This window comes from Meriones unguiculatus, chromosome 2, assembly GCF_030254825.1.
Source record: "Meriones unguiculatus strain TT.TT164.6M chromosome 2, Bangor_MerUng_6.1, whole genome shotgun sequence".
Taxonomy (NCBI): domain Eukaryota; kingdom Metazoa; phylum Chordata; class Mammalia; order Rodentia; family Muridae; genus Meriones; species Meriones unguiculatus.
The window spans coordinates 189,334,197-189,358,343 of record NC_083350.1 but is presented as its reverse complement, the minus strand read 5'-3'; the positions used below and the strand labels follow the sequence as shown (position 1 = coordinate 189,358,343).

General features: G+C 51.4%; 1 protein-coding gene across 2 annotated transcripts in view; it reads right to left on the bottom strand.

The window, feature by feature from the left end:
- Sh3d19 (SH3 domain containing 19) overlaps nt 1-12,850 on the bottom strand; it is a 119,363-nt gene extending 106,513 nt beyond the window's left edge. For both annotated transcript variants that reach the window (XM_060378518.1, XM_060378519.1), the window contains exon 1: nt 12,166-12,850. In XM_060378518.1, coding sequence (XP_060234501.1) covers nt 12,166-12,835 — 670 coding nt within the window. In that variant the 5' untranslated portion in view covers nt 12,836-12,850. The remainder of the gene's footprint in view (nt 1-12,165) is intronic.
- Nucleotides 12,851-24,147: the final 11,297 nt, after the last annotated feature.

Genomic DNA, 24,147 nt, shown 5'->3' with positions numbered 1-24,147 from the left:
AACTATATACACTCTTAACTGCATGTTGTTTTAAGCCTTTAATTTGTAAATCCTTACAAAAGCAATAGGAAACTAATACAGATATGTTCGCTTTGGAAGACCTTTTAGTTATCCAAGTAGATATGATGCCGCTCAAGAGGAAGGGCAGAAAAATAAGAGGATCCTTTCCAGTATGGACTATCTTCTCCACATTGCCAGCACAAATACAAAATAATGCACATTCACATATTATCATTTTCAAAATATTCAAGAACCCCTACAAGTACAGAGGTCTATCAGCGATGCCAAAGGAGTCTGTTCTGACGTCATGAGCCTCTAATGTGAAGTCATGGGGAGAGTCAAGGAACATTTAACCTAAAAAAGAATCATTTTCCCGCATTCTGGCTGCTGAAAGAAGAGCAAACATCACAGATGTGACCCACGTGGAAGGTTCAAACCCGCTGTGGCACCATGGCAGTCTCACCGTCGCCTGAGCTGGCTTAGGGTCTTGGCTGTGGCGCCACAACTCCCTTTGAAATGTTGGAGCAAACACTGCTCACCTTCTCGAGCTAAGTTTTTAAAATTAGCAGGACAGAAATGTGTGCTGTGACAACTAGAAAGCTTCCGAGTTGATTCATATTACTAAAAATTCCATGCCAGTAGGCAAGGTAAAGAGCAGTGACAGCGGCTGTTTGAGCAATGGCATTCTGTTAGCTGCATTTAGAATAATAAAAATATTTTGGCCTTGGGAACTGCGTCAGAGGGCAGCATCTGGATCTCAGGAGGCATCTCCCACCCTACGAGTGCAGCGAAGCTTTTTTTTTTTAAAAAACGTGAATGTGTTTTATTTTAATTTTTTGTTTTCTTAAATTTATTTATTATTTATTACAATTTATTCACTTTGTACTCCAGCTGTAGCCCCCTCCCTTGAAGTGAAGCTATTTTAATTCGGAAAGGCCACAAAGAAAATAAATGCACCCTTGCTCTGAGACTAAGTCAGCACCACACAAAGAAGAAGACGTGAATCCATTCGAAGAGCCTCAGCCAGTAACCAAGCAGTTTGGATGCCCCGATCTAAAGCCTTCATATTGTCACTTTAAACTTCTCAAAACACTGCGCTTGGAGTAAGCAGGTTACAAAAACTAGCATAGTCCAAAAGCTCACTGGGCCGATTTCTAGTGACTTCTGAACCCCAGGGTCACGAACACCACCACAGGGATCCCCAAACCGGTTTCTGCCATCAGCTTCAGCTCCCCAAACCAGCAAAGCTTAAGCAGGCCTGGAAGATGTCTATTCCTCTGCCTGTCACTGTGCCCTGGAAATGGATTCCCACAGGAGGACGCAGCCACCCGGTGCCAAAGAAAGGTGTGCACCGGCCCCCGAGGCCTCACACAGGGCTTCAGACGCTGGCACTCAGTGTGCGCCTGCTGCTTCACAGCCAGGACCCCGGGCTGTGGACCCCGGGCTGTGCACACCTCCCCAGCTGAACACGACGGCGAGAGTTAAAGCTTGTTTTAACCACAGCATTAGTGACAGGTTATGTCGGGCTCATGGCTAACAGATAACTGCATAATTTATGGTGTCTCCCCTCTTCCGGTTGAGTCTCTGTAGTAACTCACCGAGAAGGGGCTGGTGAGGACACTGGCCTATATATCCAAATCCAGAACCAAGACGGTAAAGCCTGAAAGCAAACCTGATAAACAGGAACTGGAAAATTTTTCCTCTAAAGGGAGGGCAGCAAGCTGTGTGTCAATAAAACTTTATTTATAACCGTCATGAACTTGGGGCCTGGGTCCATAACCTTCGGATTTGTCATTGAAGATTCTGAGAGTGAGTCACGGAGTAAAGTTGGTATTCTAGTTTCCTTTCTGTGGTTATTTTTCTCTTTTATGTGTATGGGTACCTTGTGTGCACACACACTGTGCATGCAGAGCCCCCAGGGGCCAGAAGAAGGTATTGGATCCCCTGGAACTGAGTCGCACATGGTTGTGAGCTGCCATGTGGTTGCTGGGCATTGAGCCTGGGTCCTCGGAAGAACAGCCAGCGCTCCTAACTGCTGAGTGATCTCTCTTGCCCCTTAATTTTCTTTCTGTTACTGTATAAAACGCTGACCAAAACCATCTTCAGGGAGAAAAGGATTTATTCGGCTTACACTTCAGGTCACAGCCCATCTCTGAGGGACACCATGCAGGAACAAGCTGGAGCTGGAAGCAGAGGCCAGGAGGAAGGAAGCTGGAGCTTGTGCCTGGCTAGCTCACTGTCAAAGGCCCTACACACAGAAGTGGGTCTTCCCACACCTGCTGCCCGAGCACCTGGGCAGCAGAGTAACCAGACAAAAGCCGTTATCCACGTGGTACTCTTTGCGCGTCCTGCAGGTGGTTCTAGGCTTTGTCACGTTGATTGACAGCTAATGTTAACTAACCAGGACAGCTAGTCAGCAGGAAGTTGAACATTTGGTTTAGTTTTGTTCTGATTTTGGTTTTTTGAGACAGGGTCTCTCTGTGTAATCCAGGCTGTCCTGGAACTCACAGAGATCAGCCTGCCTCTGCCTCTGCTCAGATTAAAGGTGTGCTCCATTCCCCCGGTCAAGGCTGAGCATTTAGAATGCTGTTTCCTGAGTCAGTCCTCAGAAGTTCTCCTAGGTCACAAGAAAAATAGGAAACACACACAAAACTAAAGCAGAAAACACTTGGGGTTTTAAATTATGTTAAGCAAGCGAAAGTTTGATTATAAATGAGGCTTTGCTTTTCAAGTGATTATAGCGTTTGTGAAAACAAGTAAATAGCATCAGACCAAACTCATGAACAAATGATAAATTAGCCAGCGTTTTGAAAAATGAGCTTCAGTGGAAACCCAATTACACGCTCCCTTCCCGCCATCATCGGCCTGACAGTTTATCAATCATTTCCTTTATCAGCAGGACAGCGTTTGCTGTTGTTTCTACAGTAACTCATCTCGGCGGAGAAGAGCATTTTAAAAATATCATAATATGAACAAGTACACGAGGGCAGCTGGCGAGTGCGCCTCAGGTTTCTCTCTGTTGTTTCTGTTCTGAAGACAAACTCATTGAAGCCTGAGCTGCCGCAGACATGGCCTCACCCTTCCTGTTTGAAATCTGTTTTCCTTTCTTTAACTTTCAAAAATAGTAAGCTCTCACCGAGAGCAAACAGTGCAGGATTATAAAGTGAGATGCCCGGGCCTCCTCCAGTCCACTGTCCGGGCGTGTGCCGGGCCTTCCCTATAACACCACTTACAGCCGTGTTTGTGCAACTCTGCAAGGTCACTTTTTCCAGTCGCTTTGACGAAGAAGAATATGGAGTTCTGTTGGCCAGATATTTCCGGGAAATCATGTTTTAAAATGCAACGAAGAAAAATCAGTCAATCAATCAAACAAACAAATGCCGAGCAGTGGGGGTGGGCGGCCTTTTGTGGGCTGAGCAAAGTGGACCGCCCAGAGAGTCCGCAGGAGGCATGGCTGCTCAGCTGAGTAGTGCTCCTTTTTAAATGTTCCTCTTTTAATTGCTTCTTTTGCCTGCATGTCCGTCTGTGCAGCACACCCGTGGCCGCTGCCTGCAGAAGCTGGAGGGCAGCGCTGAGAACCATGTGGGCGCTGAGAACCCAGCCCGGGCCTGGTGGAAGTGCAGCTGCTTCACCACCGAGCTGTCGCTACAGCTCAAGACTCGTCTGTTTGCTTTTAGTTTATTACTCCTTTATTTATTTACTGTGAGCTCGGGGCTGAACGCTCACATCAGGAACGAGGAGTTCCACTGCAGAGTGCAGGGGTAGGAGCCTGGCCTCAGTTATTCAGGAGGCTGATGCAGCAAGAGGATCCCTTGAGTGCGGGAGTTCAAGACCACCCTGGGGAACAGTAAAACCCCATCACAGAGGGAAGGGAGAGGGAAGAGGACAGGAGGAAAGGGCGAGCGGTAGAGGAGAAGGGAAGGAAATCTTGACCTGCGTTCTAGCAGGTTCTAGCAGATCTGTGGACAATGAGATCTGAGACACCCTGCAGTCTTCCTGCTGCTACAGAAATAGGGAAAATCCCTACACGGTGAGGTGTTTATACGAAAAAAAATAGCACAGGGTAGAAGATAAAATTATGTTTGTGATAATAAGGCATTTCACATCAAGCATCCAATTAAAAGTCAAATGTAAGCCGGGCACAGTGTCACACACCTTTAAGCCGGGCACTTAGGAGGCAGAGGCAGAGGCAAGTGGATCTCTGTGAGTTCAAGGCTCGCCTGTTCTACAGAGTGAGTTACAGGAGAGCCAGGGCTGCAGAGAAACCTTGTTTCAAAAAAAAAAAAAAGAAAATCTAACATAAGCGCACATTTTAAAGCTACCAACCACACTCCTTAGTCCAGCAGAATCCACTCAGACCACGAGAGCATATCTTCGACTGCGGCAGCAATATTGCGTAACAGAAATCTGCCCCGGGACCTCCAGAGAGCTCGGGTCTCCCCGCTCTGTGACGAGCCTTCATGAAGAAGCCAACAGCAAGGGGTATGGTCTCAGGAGAAGAAGCAATCTCGGGCACTGGGGTCACTTAGAAAAGGACCACTTAGGAAAGGTAATACTGTTCAAAGACAATGAATCTTCTACATCTTGCACAAACATTCTCTCTGTACCCTGGCGCTCATCAGGTCCCAGAGGGGAAAAAACATCAACAATCTTGCAATACAATGACTCTTCGGTTAACGGAACTTCTGGAAACAAGCCTCTCTGCAACGGAAGCAGCCGTACTGAAACTGGCAAACTCCAGAGCCCACCAGCAGCAGTCCAGGATGGCATTGTGGTCTCCTTTAGCACTGCATCGACAGCCTGTTCAAACACCTGAGGAAAAGCAGCACCTCTGCCCATGGCTGCTGCTCACTTCTTCTGAGTTACACTGACACTAGGAAAATGCCAAATCCAGAAGAAGCAGTTTCCACACTCTAGGGGCTTCCTTCTCCCGGCTCGCCCAAAGGTAGCCGGGACTCCGTAACTACACATTGTGCACGTGAGTGCCAAACTTGTGAGTATGCTCACCACTGTCAGCGTCTCGAATTCCCAGCCACCACGGAAGGCGTAATGGCGACACTAGTAGACAGGTGCCCCCAGTCCCGCTGCCACCATCCCTAACCTTCAGCAGGTCGCCCCTGTGCAGGTCTTGGGCCTCCCCCATAAATGAGGAGAGTCACACCCTCTCCACAGGACTCACGCCAGGGTTAAAGGAGAAAACTGCATGTGAAACACCTAGAACACGGCCTGGCACCTGGTGCCCACAGACAGTAACTCATCACCTGAGCATCACAGCCCAGTGGTGGTCCACAGGGGCGCTGCTCCCTGGCGCCCCTCCACTTCAAACCCAGAAAGGGGTGTGCATTCGTCATCACACCTGCTGATAGTGCGCCGTGGTGCCAGTGATTCTTAGCTGCTATGGGGCACCTCGGTCGGTGGGAGCCTCACAGCCTTCCCTTTACACTAGGGCATGAAATGACATAGAGACTTAAGGTGGAAGAACTGAGGTTCTCCGCAACCAAAGTAAATCCCATTGAGCTGAAGAGCCAAAGCTACCCGGGGGGGGGGGCAGAAAAGAGCGAGCTCAGGGCCAGGAGTGCTGTCGGTTGGCAGGAGGCTTGCCTAGCAGGCGTGGGGCCTCTGAGCTTGGTTCCCAGAACTGTGAGATCTGGGAATGTTGGCAGCGGCCTATAATTCCAGCCCTCTAAAGATGTTGGCAGAGGGATCACAAGTTCAAGGTCATTCTTGGCTAAGTAGCAATCTCGAGGCTAGCCTGAAAGAAAAAGAAAATACCAAAACGGTCTCTCGTGCAGCAGAATTCTTTTTAACCTGTGGAGATGCTTATGCTGAGAGATCTATCAGCGTCTTGCTCTGCCGGCGTGCCTTGCACGGTGACAGTACAGGAGCTGTGGGGAGCTGAGGTATGGAGACCTGGCAGCTCCTCCCAAAGTCAGCAACCACAAGGGGAAGCAATGAATAGCACATCCCTGAGAGTGGACAGAGATGCCGATTCGCATGGCCTCCTGGCCGAGCCTGAGCTGTAGAAAAACCACAGGGCGAGGAGATGGCGTGGGAAAGGACCACAGACTGGTGCTCAGAAGCACATGAGAAGGTGGGTGAGACAGCGCAGTGAGAGACGGCAGAGGCAGGACAGTTACCCAGAAGCTCACAGGAAAGTGGGAGCAAGCCCACAAGGCACAGCACAGCTGCGCCTTCTCACACAGCAAAAACATGAAGGAATAACTAAGTGGCTTCTCAAACTCTAAAACAGCGCAGACAAATCCCAGTACACACACAGCACAAAATACCTGACCAGCATTCCTCAAAAACATCAAAGGCAGGAAAACCAAGAAACCCGGAGCTGCCACAGGGAGCCTGAAGGAGAGTGAGCGTAAGTGCAGGCTGCTCTGCCAGGCGGCTCCACAACAGAAGGGCCGGAAGTGGGGACTGGGGAGCTGCCTGGGCCAGCATGTGCCAGGCCCGGCTCCTCAGGAGCCTCTACCCACAAAATCGGAGAGCAAAGGCGGGAAGACACTGCGCACACCTCTGCGGCCACAGGCTGGCTGAGACGCAGAGCTGAGCCTCTGGCTGAGAACAGAACACCTAGTGTGTGCTCTCCAGAACGCGACAGGCGGATAAAGTCCCAGCAGGGCCCAGGGCTAAGGGACACACACCCTCACAGAAGCAGCTGGCGTGAGTCGGCAGGAGTACAGGCTGCACACCTGCGACCCCGCGCCTGGGAGACTGACACTGCACCCCATTCCGAGGTCAGCTCGGGCCCCAAGGCCAGGCCTGTGCTCCTTATGCCACCCCTAAGGGTCACGGGAGCGCTCTCTGTGACGGTGTGGCAGGGTGCAAACATTTACAGCTCCTAGCGTTCACTTCAGGTTGGCTTTCTGATGTTTCTGTTTACATATCTGGAGAAGATTTACCGCTCCTGCAGAGGATCCGGGTTCCATTCCCAACACCCACACGGGCACTTACAAGCCAGTGACTGCAGGTCGGGAGACCCGGTACCGCTCTGGCCTCTGCATGCAGGCACCAGGCATGTACATGGTACACATACACACACACACACACACACACGCACACACTAAAGGGAGAACTGTGTATTGTCAAATGTAAAAATAAAACTGTCAGCTCTTTTAGCTTAAAAATAAATTTCACAAAAGAAGAAGAAAGGAAAGAGAGCAGGGACAGTCCTGGTTTGATCCCCAAGGCTGAGGGAGGAGGAGGAAGGAAACTGTTCGCTTCTGATTGGTGGAAATTAAGTCATGAGAACAAACTTCACCGTGACAAGACTGGAAGCTGACCAGCACTGTTGGCCACTTACACAGGGTCTACACAGGGCGGGCCTGGCTCACAGCTGGGAGCACTGTAGCTCTCGCAGAGCACCCAGGATCTTTCCAGGACCCACAAAAGGCCTCACGACCGTCTGGACCTTCGGACCCTTTGCTGACCTGTGTGGGCACCAGGCACGTGGCACACAGACCTCCATGCAGGCCTCTGCTGGCTTCCGGAACGCCCAGATGAAGAGCTGGCCTCGTGCTCTGGAGTCTAGTGGGACTAGGGCATTTTCAACACAAGCTTGTGTTTCCCAGATGTGGTCACACTATGTTCCTGCTCCTTCTTCTGCTGGTATAAAACCCACAAGTAGCCTGGCACGGTGGCGCACGCCTGTAATCCCTGCACGCGGGAGGCAGAGGCAGGTGGACCTCTGTGAGTTCGAGGCCAGCCTGGTCTACAGAGCAAGTCTAGGACAGCCAGGGCTACACAGAGGAACCCTGTCTCAAAAAACCAACCAACCAAACAAAGCATTTCCTGCATTTTGTCTTGGGCTTGGGCCAGAATTTCCAACCGCGAGTGAGCACCAAGCGTCTCCCGCCACCTGAGCTACGTGATGTCTGTGAGCACCGACAAGCTCAAATCCAAGTACCCACATCCCTGAAAAACACTGACGGTGCTCCAGCGCCAGCACAGCGCTGACACTTCTGCCACGACCCAACACTTACAGAACGCACCCACCCGAGGAGGAGCGCGCCAATTTGCTTTTCTTCTTTACTAAGTGGGGAAATTACTCGTACATCAAAGAATTGTAAGATAAAATTCTTTATGATTTCTTATCAGTTAATGTTTTTACAGGCCTGTCCATCAGAGGTATACGAAAATTTTCTGGTCCCAAAAGGGTGTAAAGTGAAAGAACATTGAAGAAGGGCCGTTCCACAGGACGGGCTAACTACCCCCGCGGCCTGCGCTGTTACGGAGCTCGCAAACAATGCTGAGAACCGCGATGCCCACTCTGACATAAGCAAGCTTGTCAGCCAGCTTCCTCCTCCTCTCCCTCCGAGGTCAGCGAAGCTGCCACCTTGGCCCTGCTGAGCCGGGTTGAGCCCTGACGCATTAGCACTTTGGGGTTTCCCGGGACAGGGAGCGGTTTAAAAGTGAGGGCAGTCTCAGGAAGGCTGGAAGGAACTGGACACTCAGCTTCCTCCTCCCCTGGCCTCCACGGGGTTGACGTCACCAGCCCTCACCAGCGTGACACGGCGATGGACACAGTAGCCTCAGCTGTACGGATGGCCAATGACAAAACAGAAGAAGTCAAGAACAGAGAACGGTGCTGACGCCCGGGGCTGGCCACACAGACCAACCTGGAGTCCTTCAGGCTGCCAGGAACCCAGAAGAAAAACAAGCTTTGTGCCAGCCTGGGCTCTTCCCCCGTGCACCTCGCTGTTCAGCTGATCTGTCCCCAGGAACTTCCGAAGGAACCGGAGCAGCAAAGCGTCTGGAGCACGCTCCGGACAGTCTCGGATCTGGCCCGGTGAGGGTGCCCAGTGGACACGGGTGACTGCCGACGATGCCAACCCGAGACCCACACGGTGGAAGGAGAGAAGGCCCCAGCCAGCTGTCCTGTGCCACACACACAAAACAAACCAACAAATGGTAATTTTCTGAAGAAAGAATATTTTCAGGCCTAATCCCAAAGCCAGTGGGGATCCTTGAGAGGGCAGCCAGCAATCTGTGTTTGCACAACCCCCATAAGGCAATCTGGGTTCACAAGGAAAAAGCTGGAGAAACCCTTGATCCTCACACACATCTGTCTGCCCTGCTCGAGACTGACACTTAATGGGTAAGATGGGCTGAGAATTAAAATGTATCTGGCTTTTACATTTTAACTGTCGTCAGGCGAGGCAACCAAGGATCTGTATCACACATCAACAAGGAACAGCTCGTGTGGCACAGGATTGACCTCCAGGGCATCCGCTAGCACGCCTGCATCGGAATCTGGGCAGCGGGCACCTCCCCGCTCCCTACTGCTCGTAAAGTCGGTCCACTAGGCTGCTGCTCCAAGCCTGCCAATTTTCAACTGGTTTTTTCTTCTTCCTCATCCCTTCATCCTTGTTTTCTTTCTCTCTTTTAATCTCACCCTCTCTCGGAACTTTGTCTACGTGGTTCTCTTAATCACGAAGAGAAAACTGAAAACCCAAAGAAGCAATGGGTGGAGAGGGGGAGAAATAGAATTTTAAAAGTCATCAAAATATGAAGAACTAGCCCATTTGGCACCCTTAGTAAGATCTTGGAATTTTAAAAATAAATTAAAAAAATATATATAGGGCTCTGGGTTTGCTCTCCAGCGTGTCCCCTGCTCCACAAACAAAAACTTGACAGATGTTAGGATGTAAGAACCAAATCTCAGCCTCCTCCTACATGGACGACGATGAAATGATGGTTAACATCGCTTTCGCCTTCTAAGGATGCCCCACACCTGTCTGCTGAGAAACGACGGGGAAAAGTGTGACATTTAGAACAAAGTGTCGTCTGGGGCTGCACACGCGAGCCCAGCATTTAGGAGGCCCAGGCCCAGGGAGCACTGACCAGCCCAGAGCTCTGGGTTACAGAGCGCGAGCTTGGAAAAAAGGATGCATTCTGGATGGTTCTAACCAAGCGAGGTGTGACCGTCAACACTGCAGGGGAATGTGGCTGTGGCTGTTAAAACTGTGAAGACAAAAGGAGAAATGGGCTCAAAAAGCCTTTTTTTTTTACGTAGTAAGTGGTAGAACACTTGCCTAGTCCACACAATGGCCTGAGTTCCATCCCTAGACACACACACACACACACACACAGGAAGAGAGAGAGAGAGAGAGTTTTTAATGGTTAACTACACAGAGAGAGGGCCGTATCTGGGGAGAGAGAAGCACGGCTGTAAGAACTGACATTCTTTTGCTCTGGCATTCTAAGGCGCCCTCGCGTTCTAACTTACAAAGCGGCTCACAGTTCATTATATGATGCGTATTGTAGCTGCCTTTATGCCGGCACTCAGGGCAGCAAGGTGAGGCGGCTCACTGTTTCCCGTCTACAGCCTCGGGGTTCAGAGATTAAAGAGAAGGACGGTCCTCAGAAGGAAACCTTCAACTGGAGGGCGGCAGGGGAAACACCAGAGGCAAGCATCTAGGGTAAGGAGCAGAGGGACTTGGACCTCCAGCGAGCGTGCCCTCTTGGAAGAGGGCACCAGACAAGCGCCTCAGCTAATGCCCAAGCTTGGTAAGGAATGCAAAACGTGTTTGAAAAACACGTTAATAAATTTGGCGGGAGGAGCTCCACCTATAAAGCATGTCGACCAGCAAACAATTTACTCCCAAGGCAACAAAACCTAAAAATTACAAGCGTGACCCTCTTATGCGCATCATGGAATGGCGGAATCCTGGCCGCCTCACGAAGGCCGTACTGAGGATAGAGAAAGCAGAAAACACCTATTTCTGGATGCAGAAACTACACCCCAGCACATCTTGGCAAAGTGTTCTCGCAGAACCCAGCCCAGGCCCCGCAGCCTTTGGACACCACGGAAGTAGGAAAAAGTTACAAAAACGCATTTGTGCTGGCCTTGGAGAATGCTGAGCGCGTATCTGGGTCGTATTTGGTTCAAATTCCAAGAGTTCTCCACAGCGCACTCCTTCGCAAGAGGGAGGCTTCTCGTGGAAAGGTGCGGGAAGCCAGCCCAGACCCGCACTTCCTCAATCGTTCAGCAGCTGAGGCGCAACCTGGGATTCTCGAGTTATTTACTCGACAATAGGTGTTGCTTCACTTGGGTCTACGCCGGATAGACGTGCCAATCCTTGTCAGCCTGCGTTCAAGGTGACAGTCTAGTGGCTTAGTCTCAGGTTTAACCTCAGGCGCAGGAAGTGGTTTCCGAGGTCCCGGACTTCCGCTGGGGGTATGCTGTCCTGATGAGCGTCTCTTTCCCTTGACGCGGCTCCCCCAGGGCCACACAGCAGAGCCTCTGCACAGCCACTGTGTGAGGGGACTCCAGGACGGCACTCCGGCGCCCCAGACCGTCCCCTCCGTGAAGGGGTGAAGCCTTCGCTCCAGGCTCGGGTTACCCGGCTGAGGCCGGCGCGGCAGCCTCAGGGCCACCCCGGGGAAAGGCGGGTGTCGAGCGTACACTCCCCCCAAGCTGCATGTGCGCCCAAACACGGTCAGAACGCTAACTTCAGGCCCCCAAACGCGCCCCCGGCCAGACGAACGCCTCCCCCCAACAGACAGGGGGGTAGTTCAACACAGCTCTCCGGCAGAGGTCCGAGGTTCACCTGCTGCCGAGCAAGCCCCGGCTCGGGATCAGCACGTGGCGTGCCCGGGCAGAGGTGGCGCAGGCGACCCCGCAGGGAGGGGCCGCTGTGCACCGGCCGGGCAGAGGTGGGGCGCTCTCCCTGGCCTCTGACTCACCCGGCGATAAGGAATCGCCCGGCCACCCGCTCGGCCGGCGCCCTGGGCTGAGTTTGCACGGAAATTTTGGAGTTTCGGCTCCAGGTAGAGAGGCCAACGGGATCCCCTAGGCCCGAAACGGGGACTCGGGATGGAAAAGGCCACTTGTCCCGCCCTGTGCCTCCGCAGGTCAAAGGTGCCAGACTCGTCCCGACTCAGCGGGCGGCCGCCGAGCGCAGAGGGCCGGCTCCTGGGTGTCCCCGCGCGCCCCCCTGACCCCCGCGCGCCCCCTGACCCCGCGCGCCCCCAGCCCCCCGCGCGCCCCCGGACCCTCGCGCGCCCCGTGACCCCCGCGCGCCCCCCGACCCCTTGCGCGCCCCCTGACCCCTCGCGCGCCCCCGGTCCTCTGCGCGCCTCCTTACACCCCGCGCGCCCCCCGACCCCTTGCGCGCCCCCGGCCCCGCGCGTCCCCGCTCCCCCGCGCCTCACCTGCAGCGGCGTGGCCCGGGAGCGCGCGGCCCCGGGCACGGCGCGGGCCCCCGAGCTCGCGGCGCTCCCGCAGCTCTTCCTCCTCGTCCTCCCGCCGCCGGCCCTCAGCCATGGGCGAGGCGCCGCCGCGCAGCCCGGGCACGGCGGGCACGGCGGGCACGGCAGGCCGCGGGAAGGCGCTGGGGCGCGGGCCGGGCCGAGCTCCCGCCTCCGGCTCGCGGCGGCGCCGGCAGCTCCCGCCTCCTGCCCGCCCCGCCCGGGCCAGCCTGGGGTCGGGCGGGCTCCCGCCGGCCTCGCCTCCTCGGGGAGGGGTTTCGGCTGCCGAGGCCGCCCTGCGCACGCAGGCTGCGAACACCCCAGAACCCAAACAGACGAGCACGAAATAGATAAAGGGCGTGGGGAGAAGAGAGACCAGGAGGCCTGGCCCCTTCCTGCCCTTTCGCGGGATTCCGGAGTCAACAGGAAACCCATTCGCTTGACACTTAACAAAAGGGGGAGGAACCGGTTCCTGGGCCAGTCTTGGGGAGGTGTGCCCGCTGGGCGAGGCTGAGCTTCGCTGGGGCACACCACCTGGAGTAGATCTGTTTCCATCTGTCTGTCTCCGTGTCTCTGTCTGTCTGTCTCTATGTCTCTGTGTCTCTGTCTGTCTCTCGCTCTCTCTCTTGGACATGTGGCTTAAGTTGGCTTCGAACTCCTCATCATGCTACTCCCGCCTCCTAAGTGGTGAGATCACGGTGTCTCCACGTCGGACCTGTGCTCCTTTTATCACCCGCTAAACGGGGAGCAGGTCTTTGGCCGTTGGCTTTTCCTCTTCTAGTGATGAAACTGCTCTATGATGCATGTCCTTATAAACTGGTCCCCAAGCACAGAGCGCGCCACAGCCAGGAGGAGCCTCCCTGCGCTCCGGACTTGGAGGGTGAGAGAGGTGAACCTTGTGTCACAGTTGAATTTATCGACTGTAACAAATGTGAGGAGGGACGCTGCGTGTGGGGACCGAGGGGAGCATTTGTACTTTCATTCAGTTTTACTGAGAACACAATACCTGTGGCTGGAAAGGGGGCAGAACCCCCCCCCCCCAGGCTTGCCTCTGCCTCTGTAAAAACTTAAATAAAATACATCATGAGCAAAGGCCCTCCCCCACGTCCCGGCTGGTTGCGGGTGAGGAAGAGGCCACCACCGCAGAAGCCCAGGAAGAGAACGTTTGGGAGTCCTGAACCCGATTGTGGCGGGAGAGCGGCCCCCAAGCCAGAGGCTGAAGTTTGAGGCCTCCGCGGTGGGACCCGCCCCTAACCACTGCTCCAGAGCAGGGTGCAATGTGACAACAGGCATTGTGTGTGCCTGGGACACACTTACGTCATCGCACACAGAGGGGCAGATTCTGGAATGTCACAGAAAGATACCAGAACAACGGGCAGGGACGCTCCCGTGGGAACGGGCTGCGTGGACGAACAGGCCCTTATCTGCGGCTTGTGAGAGCTCCCAGTGTTCCCGTCCTGGAAAAAGAAAGGGAGGGACAGAGGCTCACCAGAGGAGGCAGGCAGAAAGGCCGGAGCGGGGAGTCTGTGCTGAGGAAAGTATTTCTATTTTTAGGCAGTTAAAAACAAAATTCAGGGGCTGGAGAGATGGCTCAGTGGTTAAAAGAACTGTCTGTTCTTCCAAACGACCCGGGTTCAATTCCCAGCACCCACATGGCAGCTCACAACTGTCTGTAACTCCAGTTCCAAGGGATCTGACACCTTCATGATGATGCACATAAAGTAAAATAAAATTAAAAAAACAACAAAACTTAGTTTTAAGAATTTAGGCCAGATCCACAAGTTAAAACCCCACTACTGCAGCGCAGTTAACTGCGTGGACGCTTGGCTCACTGAAGAGTCAAACGGGCTAGAATTCTGAGCCCACAGGCTTCTTCTCGGTGTCTGGGTGCCCTTTCAGTGGCACTGGGCCTGTCTTTGGCCTTCAGGAATGGGGAATAATTTGGAGGTCCCTCCCCGACAGCAGCCGAAGAGTTGGGGTCAATCTTCAATTATCCAAACCCTTAGTTTGGGAATCACTGAAAATTGTTCTGATCTCCCATGCAACCAGAAAGATGGTTGTAGAGGCTGCCCTCTAAGCTTGCCACTATTCCGGGAACTGTGCCAGGAGGGCCATTGTTGTGGCCCATGGGGGTCACAGCTGTGCTGGACTTGTGGTCGCTTCTCTCCTTTGGAAGTTTTTATGGCGCCTTCTGGTACCGTGAGAGCTAGACCTCAGGTCCTCAGGGAGGAGGCCTTCAGGTCAGAGCCAGCTTTAGCGGGTGGGTTCATGGGACTTTGGAGGACCATGATCTCCCTTTTCTCAAGCAGCACAATCCCTGCCTGCGCTCTAAGTGTTTATCCCGATGCTCGTCCGTCCTCCAGGGAGCTTCCATTATGCAGGTGGAGACAGAAAATCCTGAAAATCCTGCTCCCCTCCTGAAGAGCAGAAAATCACAAGTGATCGAAGTGCAGAGTTGTAAAAGCCAATCCCAACTGATAAGGTCTACCACAGCTCCTGTGCTGGGGCCCAGGGAGTCAGGAAGAGGAGACGGAAGAGTCTAAGAGCCAGAGGATCACAGTTTGCTGTGAGATTGCATCTCCCTGGAATGTCAGAGGCTGACCCATAAAGCCTCACCAACGAGCTGTCTGACCTGAGCGAGTAGGACAGTAGTGGGCATGCTAACACAGGCAGGACACACTCACAAGGCCTCAGCCGAGACAGAGTGACAGACAGCTAAGGAATACTGAGGAGGGAGAAGAGGGGACTGGCTAACCAATACCAGAAGGTCAACCCTGAAAACATGCAAACACAGGTAACATTACACACTGAGCATGTTGTACTTACGTACTAGGAACACACACACACACACACACACACACACACACACACACGTAACAATAAAGAAAAAGAGCCCATGAATTTGAAGGAGAGCAAGGGGATATATGTGGAAGGCTTTAGACGGGAGGAGAAAAGAAGGGAGAATGATGTAATTATATTATAATCTCAAAAAATAAATCTAACTTATTTTTAAGCTATAGGTAAGGACTAAAATTTTAAAACACATCAAAGAGAACACAGCATTGCTGGACACGGTGGTATGTGCTTTAATTGCAATACCTGGGGGCAGAGGCAGGCTGATTTTCAGGAGTTAGAGGCTAACCTATTTAAACCTATTCAAACATAGTGAGCTCCAGGCCGGCAAGGGATACATAGTAAGACCTTGTCTTAAAAACAAACAAACAAACAAAAACAGAAAAAGAAAATACAGTATGAAACCCCAGTGACCTTGGGGCTGGAGAGATTGTTTGGTGTAAGGAAAAGTATTGGCTCAGACCCCCAAGACCAAGTTCTCAGCACAAAGGAGATTTATTTGACCCAGAGGGACAAAAGACAGAGGTACAAAACTCCTATCTCCAAAGATAGAAGATAGAGGATGAGGGAGAAGGGACAGGGAAGGGAGATTTGACCCTGGGGACAAAGGACAACCCCTGGATAGAGAGGAGACAGACATGGCCCATAGGCATAGGGCAGTCTATAAAGGAGCAAAGGGAATCCCTGAGTTAGCATGAGGCATTTAATTTTGATTGGACAGATGAGCCAAGGGGAGCCTGTGGTTGCTTGACTTCAATACTTTCATAGCTGGGCCTTGGAGAGTCAGCACCAGAAGGAAGAAGTGGCCAAGTGAGGGACTAGACCTCAGGGGCTAGCTTTAGGGGTGTAATCTAAGGGTTTAGCAAGGCAGAGGGGGCGGGGAGAAGAGCAAGGTCTGCCGGAGCCGTGCTGGCCACACTGCTGCCCTGAGTCCCTTCATTCAGTGGTCAAAAACACTTGTTGCTCTTGCAGAGGACCTGGGTTCGATTCCCAGCACCCATATGGAGATTCACAACTGTCTACACATCCAGCACCAGGCATATGATGCCCTCTCGCTCCAGCACCAGGCACGCGTGTGTTACACAGACATACCACGCAGGCAAAACACCTGTTACATAAAACAAACACGCTTTAAATGAAGCCGCTTTTTCGGCTCCCGGGGAAATTTGGAAGCACTCAGGGTGTGGCTCAGCAGCTGACAAGCTGCTGCAGGCTTTTCTGCGCGTGACCTCCAGCAATACCAGAAGCTCTGGTAACAGGGTTGTTTGCCTTTATACCAGGAAGGTTGGGAAATCACCAAAAATCACCGAAACGCTATGTGCCCAGGTGGACTTCGAGGGGTTCATCTGTGAGACCCAAAGTCCTCGTGAGAGTTTCCAAAAGGGGAAACCGTCAAATTAGCCACGCCTCTAGGCCCCACCCACTCACGTGTATCAGGCCAAGCATGCTCCCCTCCTGAAGAGCAGAAGACTGAGAACGTGGAAGGCATTAGCAGGGGGTCATGAGGCTTCATCAAAATTATGCAGTTAGTGGTTTTTTGTTGTTGTTGTTTTGTTTAAGTAGTAAAAATCAAGACTTGTCTGTGGGGAAAAAAGTTAAAAGATGGGATAAAATATTTTCAACTCGTGTATTTGATAAATAAAATCAGAATCTGAGCCTGGAGGAAGATGGCTCAGTCATCAGAGCCGTGGCAACAGATCAGGGGGTCCTACCACCCAGGTAAAAAGCTGGCACAGAGGTGCCAGCCTAGGACCACAGCACGGGGAGAGCTCAAAGCAAAGAACAGGAAGACGCACAGTGCTCACCTCTGGCCTCCATGAGCTATGCATACATGTGAACACACACACTCACACTCACACACACACTGACACACACACACTCACACACACTCACACACACACACACACACACACTCACACACACACACACACACACACACTCACACACACTCTCACACACACACTCACACACTCACACTCTCACACACATACACTCACACACACACATACTCACACATTCACACTCTCACACACACTCTCTCACACACACACACACACACACACACTCACATACACACACACTCACACACACACACTCACACACACACACTCACATACACACCGAATAGAAGAGTCTCTAAAGAACTTAACCTATCAATTTAAAAAGTCCAGTTGAAAAACTGACATTTCCAAACTGACTGGAGAGACAACGCAGTGGGTAAGGATGCTGATGGCTGGGTGCAGCAGCGCACACCTGTGATCCCAGCACTCAAGGACGCAGAGGCAGGTGGATCTCTGTGAGTTTGAGGCCAGCCTGGTCTGCAAAAGTGAGTCCAGGACAGAGAAAGCCTGTCTTGAAAAACAAACAAACAAACAACAGTGCTTGCTGTTCTTGAGGAGGAGTTTGTTACCCAGGGCCCTTGTCAGGTGACCCACAGCTGCCTGTAACTTCACTTCCAGGGCATCCCACAGCTCTTGTGGCTTACAAGGGTGCTTGCATTCACATGCACACACCACACACAAAACACTAAAAACTGTAAATTAGTCTAATTTGGATGAGCCGACATGATGGAATGAGGAAATCAGCTCTCAGAAGTTGTCCTCCGATTCCATACCTGTCCTGGTATTCACACCCACACACAGGTGTGCAACAAACACATGAGAAATTAAAAACAAAAGACCGTTAAGGCCTTTAAATGCCATTCTCCAAGTTCTCAAAGAAAGGCGAAGACACAAAAGGAGCCAGGCACATTAGCACATACCTATAGTCCCAGCACTCAGAAGTGGAGGCAGGAGGATTGTGAGTTCAAGACCAGCCTGGGCTATATAGCAAGACCTCATCAAGAGAGGGAAGGAGAGACAGCGACAAAAAGGAGGAAGGGAAAGGGAGCAAGCACAGATGCCTAATCTAATTTGTTCCTAGGAAAATATCAATTAAAAATTATGTGACAACTACTCCAACTGCTAACGTTTAAACACCGCACTGTAAAGGGTGGTGCGGTGTCCCCCAGGGCAGTTTGAAATTCCTCAAAAAGTGAAGCCTAACGTAGCACTTAACACGGCAATTACCCTTCTCAGTGACCACCTTTGAGACACAGAGGATTGTCATTACAGACCCTCACAGCGTTGGACATAAACACTCTCAGTGGCTTTTCTCAATTCCTTAAAAGCAGACACAGCTAAACTCTCACCAGCTGGTGGGTAGGTAAACAAAATGTAGTATACGCAGAATCCTTCAGCCACAAAAGCTGGAGAAGGGGTAGGTGCTACCCCATCTATGGACCTTGAAGACAAGATTCCTGTGAAATGTGAATTACATTAAACCTCCGGAGCAGCTGTTCTACAGAGACCAAAGACAGCTTAGTGGTTCCCGGCAGCAGGCAGGGGTACAGATGTGACCTTACGGTTCTTGTTGGCTGTGATGAAGTGCAACGATCGAGGTAAAGGAAGAAGGGCTTGCTCTGCTCACACTTGTGTGGCCCAGGCCACACCGAGCCTCCCCTGCACAGAGCGGGCAGCGGAGGGCCTTCCCTCCCATCCCTTCCCTCCCTTCTGTGTACCCCGAGCTCCCAGAGGGTGCCATGGGCATTGGCGTGGTCTTCCTCACTGAAGCGTCTCAGGAAAAGCCTGCACAGACGTGCCTGCCTCCAATTCAGTCAGCTGAGCATTAGTCATGACAGGGAGTGGTAGGGTGTGGCTTGAACATAAAATGTCTCCGCAGGTCTGTGTGTTTGAACGCGTGGGTGCCAGCTGGTGGCACTAGGGAGGAGTTGGGGCCTTGAGACATGGGGCCTGGCCATGTAGGTCACTAGAGGAAAACCCTGAGAGTCAGTCAGAATGACCCCACTTCTGGTGAGCCGTCTGCTTTCTAACCCACCAAGATGTTTATTTCTAAAATAAAAACATTAAATTTATGATTTGTTAGATATACTGAAAGACAACTTTCTTTGTATACAGATACGTAATTCAATAAAGCTATTTAAAATTAAAGATAACCACCCACCACAAAAATACAGGAAACAGAAACAACAACAAAAAGCACGTAAGAGTTACAAGCAAGAGCACTGCGACTGTATGCAAGGAGAGCAAAGGTGAGGCCATGCAGCCGCCCGGATGGCTGCTCTTGGTTGTCGCCTTGACTACATTTAGAATGAACAAAACCCGGGAGGCAGGGTCACCTGGGTGGGGGTTCCTTTGTTAGATCATTTGGAGTGGGAAGACCCACTTTTAATCCAGGTCTTTTGAGCAGGAAAGACCCTTTAGCCTGGGCCACACGTGCTGGCAGCCTCTATGAAGGAAGGAAGCGTGCTCTCGCTCCGCCTGCCTGCTCTCGCTGGCAAGGCCATTCCTTCACTGGCTTCCAGCCTGCTTCTTTAGGATTCCAGGGCGCACTGAAGACCAGTTGAGAGATCCAGGCTCGAGGACTGATCAACTACTAGATTCTTGGACCTTCGATGCTAAGCTGGACTAGTGTCTAATTATTGTTTTAAATATATGCATAGATAACATATTAACTAACATATGTATTTCTATACGTTATATATTAACTTCTATAATGAATACATGTGTGAATACATATTCATCATATCAGTTCTGTTCCTCTAGAGAACCCTGATTGGTATAGACTTTGGTTCTAGAGCAACAGAAGTACCAGAATAAATTCTGTAAGGCTCTGAATAGTTTCCAAATTTGCCAACACCTGCAGGTAACGCTCTCTGCTCCCTGAGGCCTCTCCCAGAGCTCAGAGCCTGAGGTCATTGAAAGCCCATGGGGTGAACTATTTTCCAAACTTAAGGAGAAAAATGCACTTGATTATCCCAATTCACCCTTTGTGAGAGGCAACAAACAGATTTGGTGAGTTGATATACAAACTTTAACAATTTGTGGAAAAATCAGGAGAATGGAGGTGCTGAATGATTGCTCAGGCAAGTCTGGATGAATTGAGCAAGAAAGCAAATGAGCTCCCTGATGAGCTTAACCAACTCCAGCGTCTCTGAACACAGTCAAGGATGACAAGAGCTCAGTGATAAAATGGCCAGCTGCGCAAGCACAGTCTAAGGTTTCTTAGTGTGCCCTGGAAGAGAAAGCGATTCACTCTACAAGGCCCGCTCTTCTCGAGAACCCCGACTAACCCTGACCCAAGTTCATAAGAGCCCACGCACAGAAGCAGAACTGCAGGAAACATGAATGACACAGACGGGAACACGATTCACCTTCAAAACTGTAAAGTATTGAAAACATAAGTGTTTCCTTTGAAACTCTTGTGCATGCATGTGTGTGTGTGTGTGTGTGTGTGTGTGCTCACAGAGGTCTGGACCCTCCCACATCAATCACTAATTGAGAAAATGCCTACAGGCCAACCCGGTGTGGGCACAATCTCAATCCCTTTTCCAAAATGGCTCCATGTGTGTCACGCTGCCATGAAACCATCCAGGACAGCTATACACACCCACACCTGCCTTGCAGCGTTGGGCAGACAGAAACACAGTGGACATTCGTTTAATGACTGGGAGAACACACATTTTTCCCCCTGAAAGTATGACTCTTTAAGTCTTTTACTTAAATATAAAATAACTGGAATTAAAAGCTTATTGCTGGAGATTTCAAAGAAGAAAAAGTAAGAACGGGCAGACTATATCGGTAAATTTAGAAGGATGGAATGGGGTAGAGAGATGGCGCAGTGACTGTTCTTCCAGATGGTCCTGGGTTCAAATCCCAGCACCCACATGGCAGCTCACAACTGTCTGTAACCCCAAGATCTGACATTCTCACATAGACATACATTCAGGCAAAACACCAATGCACATAAATTTAAGGTAAATCAATTAAAGATCAAAGTATGGCGTCTTCAGAACTTGGCTCTTAACACAGCAGGACTTTTAGCGTGAGCAGCCTCGGATGGTGGGCTCATGAGTGTGTCCTAGTTGCTTTTTGTTGTTGCCACCACAATACCTGATAGAACAATTTAGGGGGTTCTTTCCTGTTGCTGTGACAATGCACCATGACCAAGGCAGCTTGTAAAAGTGTTTTACGTGGAGCTCCTGGCTCCAGAGGGTTAGAGTCCATGGCCTTTGCTGTGGATTAGTAAGGAGGCCCCCAGGCTCAGAAATCTGAACACTTAGTCACCAGGGAGACGCTGTGTTAGAAAGCGTTAGGACGTGTGGCCTTGTTGGAGTTCCTGTGGGTTCTTTGGAGGAAGTGTGTCACTAAGGGTGGGCTTTCAAGTTTCAAGAAGGCCAGGGTCTGTCTCCAGGTGGAGACTCTCAGCTGCCTCTCCAGTGCCACATCCGCCTGCTGCCGTGGGCCACCGTGATAATGGACTCGCCTCTGCACCTGTAAGCCAGCCCGGATGAAAGGCTTTCTTTAAGAAGGTCATGGTGTCTGTTCACAGCCGTAGAACACTAAGACAGTCACAGCATGAAGCATAGCAGTAGGAAGGCACAGTGCTGAAGCAGCAGCTCACATCTCTGTCCACAAGCACTTGGCAGAGAGAGAGACTGGGAATGGCATGGGCTTTATTTAATTTTTTTGAGGTGTGTGTGTGTATGTGTGTGTGTGTGTAGTGTAGTGTAGCCTTGGGTGTCCTGGAAATAGCTCTGAAGATCAGCCTAACCTTGAACTCACAGAGATCCACCTGCTTCTGCCTCACAAGTATGGAGATTAAAGGCTTGTGCCACTACTAGGCTGGCATGGACCTTTGAATCCGCACAAGCCTTTAATCTCCACACTTGTGAGGCAGAACACACCTCTTCTAACAATACCACACCTTCTAACCCTTTCCAAGCAGTAGCACCAGCTGGGATCAGGTATTCAGATTTGTGGATCTATGGGGCCATTTTCATTCAGGCCACCATAGGGAAACATGGTTTATTTTAGCTTACGGTTTCAGAGACGCTCAATCCAGCATAGCAGGACCACACAGCAGTTGCGGGGACTGTGGTAGGTGTCTTAGTCAGGGTTTCTGTTGTTGTGAAGAGACACACAAGCATGACAACTCTTGTAAAATAAAGCATTTAACTGGGGCTGGCTCACAGTTGCAGAGGTTTAGTCCATTACATCATGGCGGGAAGCATGGCAGCGTGCAGGCAGACAGGGGGCTGGAGAAGGAGCTGAGAGTTCTCCATCTTGACCCACAGGCAGCAGAAGGAGACTGTGTGCCACACTGGGCGTGGCTTGAGCTTAGAGACCTCAAAGCCCGCCCCACAGTGACACACTTCCTCTAACAAGGCCGCACCTCCCAATAGCAGCACCCACTATGGCCAAACATTTATACACATGAGTCTATGGGGGCTGAACCTATTCAGACTGTCACAGTGGAGGCCCTGCACATCACAGTGGGACAGGAAGACCTGGGGACCGGGAACCAGGTATTACTTCGTAAAGGTCCACCTCCTGAACTCCTTATGCTTAACTGACACGGTGCTGTGTTGGCAAGCAGGACGCCCTACCTGGGTTTGATCCCTAGAAATACAGAAGCTGGGCTTGGTGGTGCACACCCTAAGTCCCAGCACCAGGAGGATCAGAAGTTCAAGGTCATCCTATGCTGCATGTCAAACTCAAGGCCAGCGTGGGACACCTGAGACCCTGTGTGAACAAACAGAACAAAAATTCCAAAAGCAAACCAGATAGGCAGACATGTGCCAAGGGGTCAGGGAGAGTAGCAACATAGTAAGCAGAGATGAGTCTAATTTCCGTTCACCTCTGCAGTCCGTTTCACTTCAGGGAATTCTCCCCACAGTACATCAGAGCAAGACATTCCTCGCTTCCTATGCCTCCCTCCAAATTAACTTTCACACCTTCTGTTAATTTCCACAGTTGAGAATAAAACCCCTACCACAATTTTTGAGCCAAATTTGAAGCAAGTTTTAATTAAATACTGGCCAGACTAGGGTGATGGCTAGGTCCAGCCCTGAGTTCCCGGAAAATGGCGATGAGACGCAGTTTGCAGAAGCTTATAAAGACAAACCCATAAGATAACTCTGTTCCCATCCGGTCTAAGCAGGGGCAAGAATAGATTGTGACCTTCCTCCTGCCTACTCCCCTCCCGCCTATTTCCAGCCAGGCCTGTGCACATTTTGATGTACTTTTTGCCTTCGTACCTACCACAGGAGACCAAACAAAGCCAGCGCAGCTGAGTCAAACAAACTGTTTAGGGAAGCAGAAACTTGGGCCTGTTATCTTAGATAAACAGCCTCCAGCATTTCAGCAAGTGGCTATAGGCTAGGGGCATTCCTGTTTCATAGATTCCTTAGGCACAGTAATTAAAACTTAAACATAGCTTTGGTGCTCACGCTTCTATCGAGACACGGTTTCCACAAAGCTGAGGTAGCCATGAGCTTTGCGTCAGCCATGAGAACTCAGCAGACCGTGCTGCAAGAACTCAAGTCAGACCTCTTGAGGCCTTGCTTGCTTCAACTTGTTCTCCTGGAAGTCCAGGTGAGCTAGCGAGGTGAGTCTATGGCTGAATGAGACACTGTGGGTGAGGAGGACTTCCTGTCCAGGTGAGGCCTGGAGACCAGCCCGCGTTGGCTGGCAAACACATCGGATAACCCAGGCAATGCTTACTTAGGACCCACAACTGGCCACAGACTCCTGAGTGACACAGCTCAGATCACCACTGCCTCAGCTGGCTGGCGAACTCACAGCCAGGTTTCATGTTCCTTAGGGTTTGTGGCTGTTTTTGATAGGGAGCTGCCTGGGCTTGCACTCTCCCTGACTAACCGGTCAGTGAAACAGGAGAGCAGCAGCGTCGTGAGAGGAGGAGCTGCGGAAGAGCCAAGCAGCACTCTAGTTATCTGTGCACCGGGCAGGACTTCGCTTACTCCACCGCAAGCCCTGCACTCCACACTCCACTCTGAGCACGCGTGGACCATCCCTGAGTCCCTGCTGGGCTCAGCGGGCTGAGCTTGCAAGCTGAGGCCCTCAGGGCTGCCGGCGGCCTCCAGCACAGACTGTGCCTGTGAAAATGGCCCTTTTTCTTTTCAAGACAATGTTCTTGTTTTGTTTTCTCCCTGAAAGGTCTTATCATGTAGCTGGGCTGACCTTTAGCTTGCTACATGGGCCAGGTTAAGAACAAACACACAGCTGGTGTGAT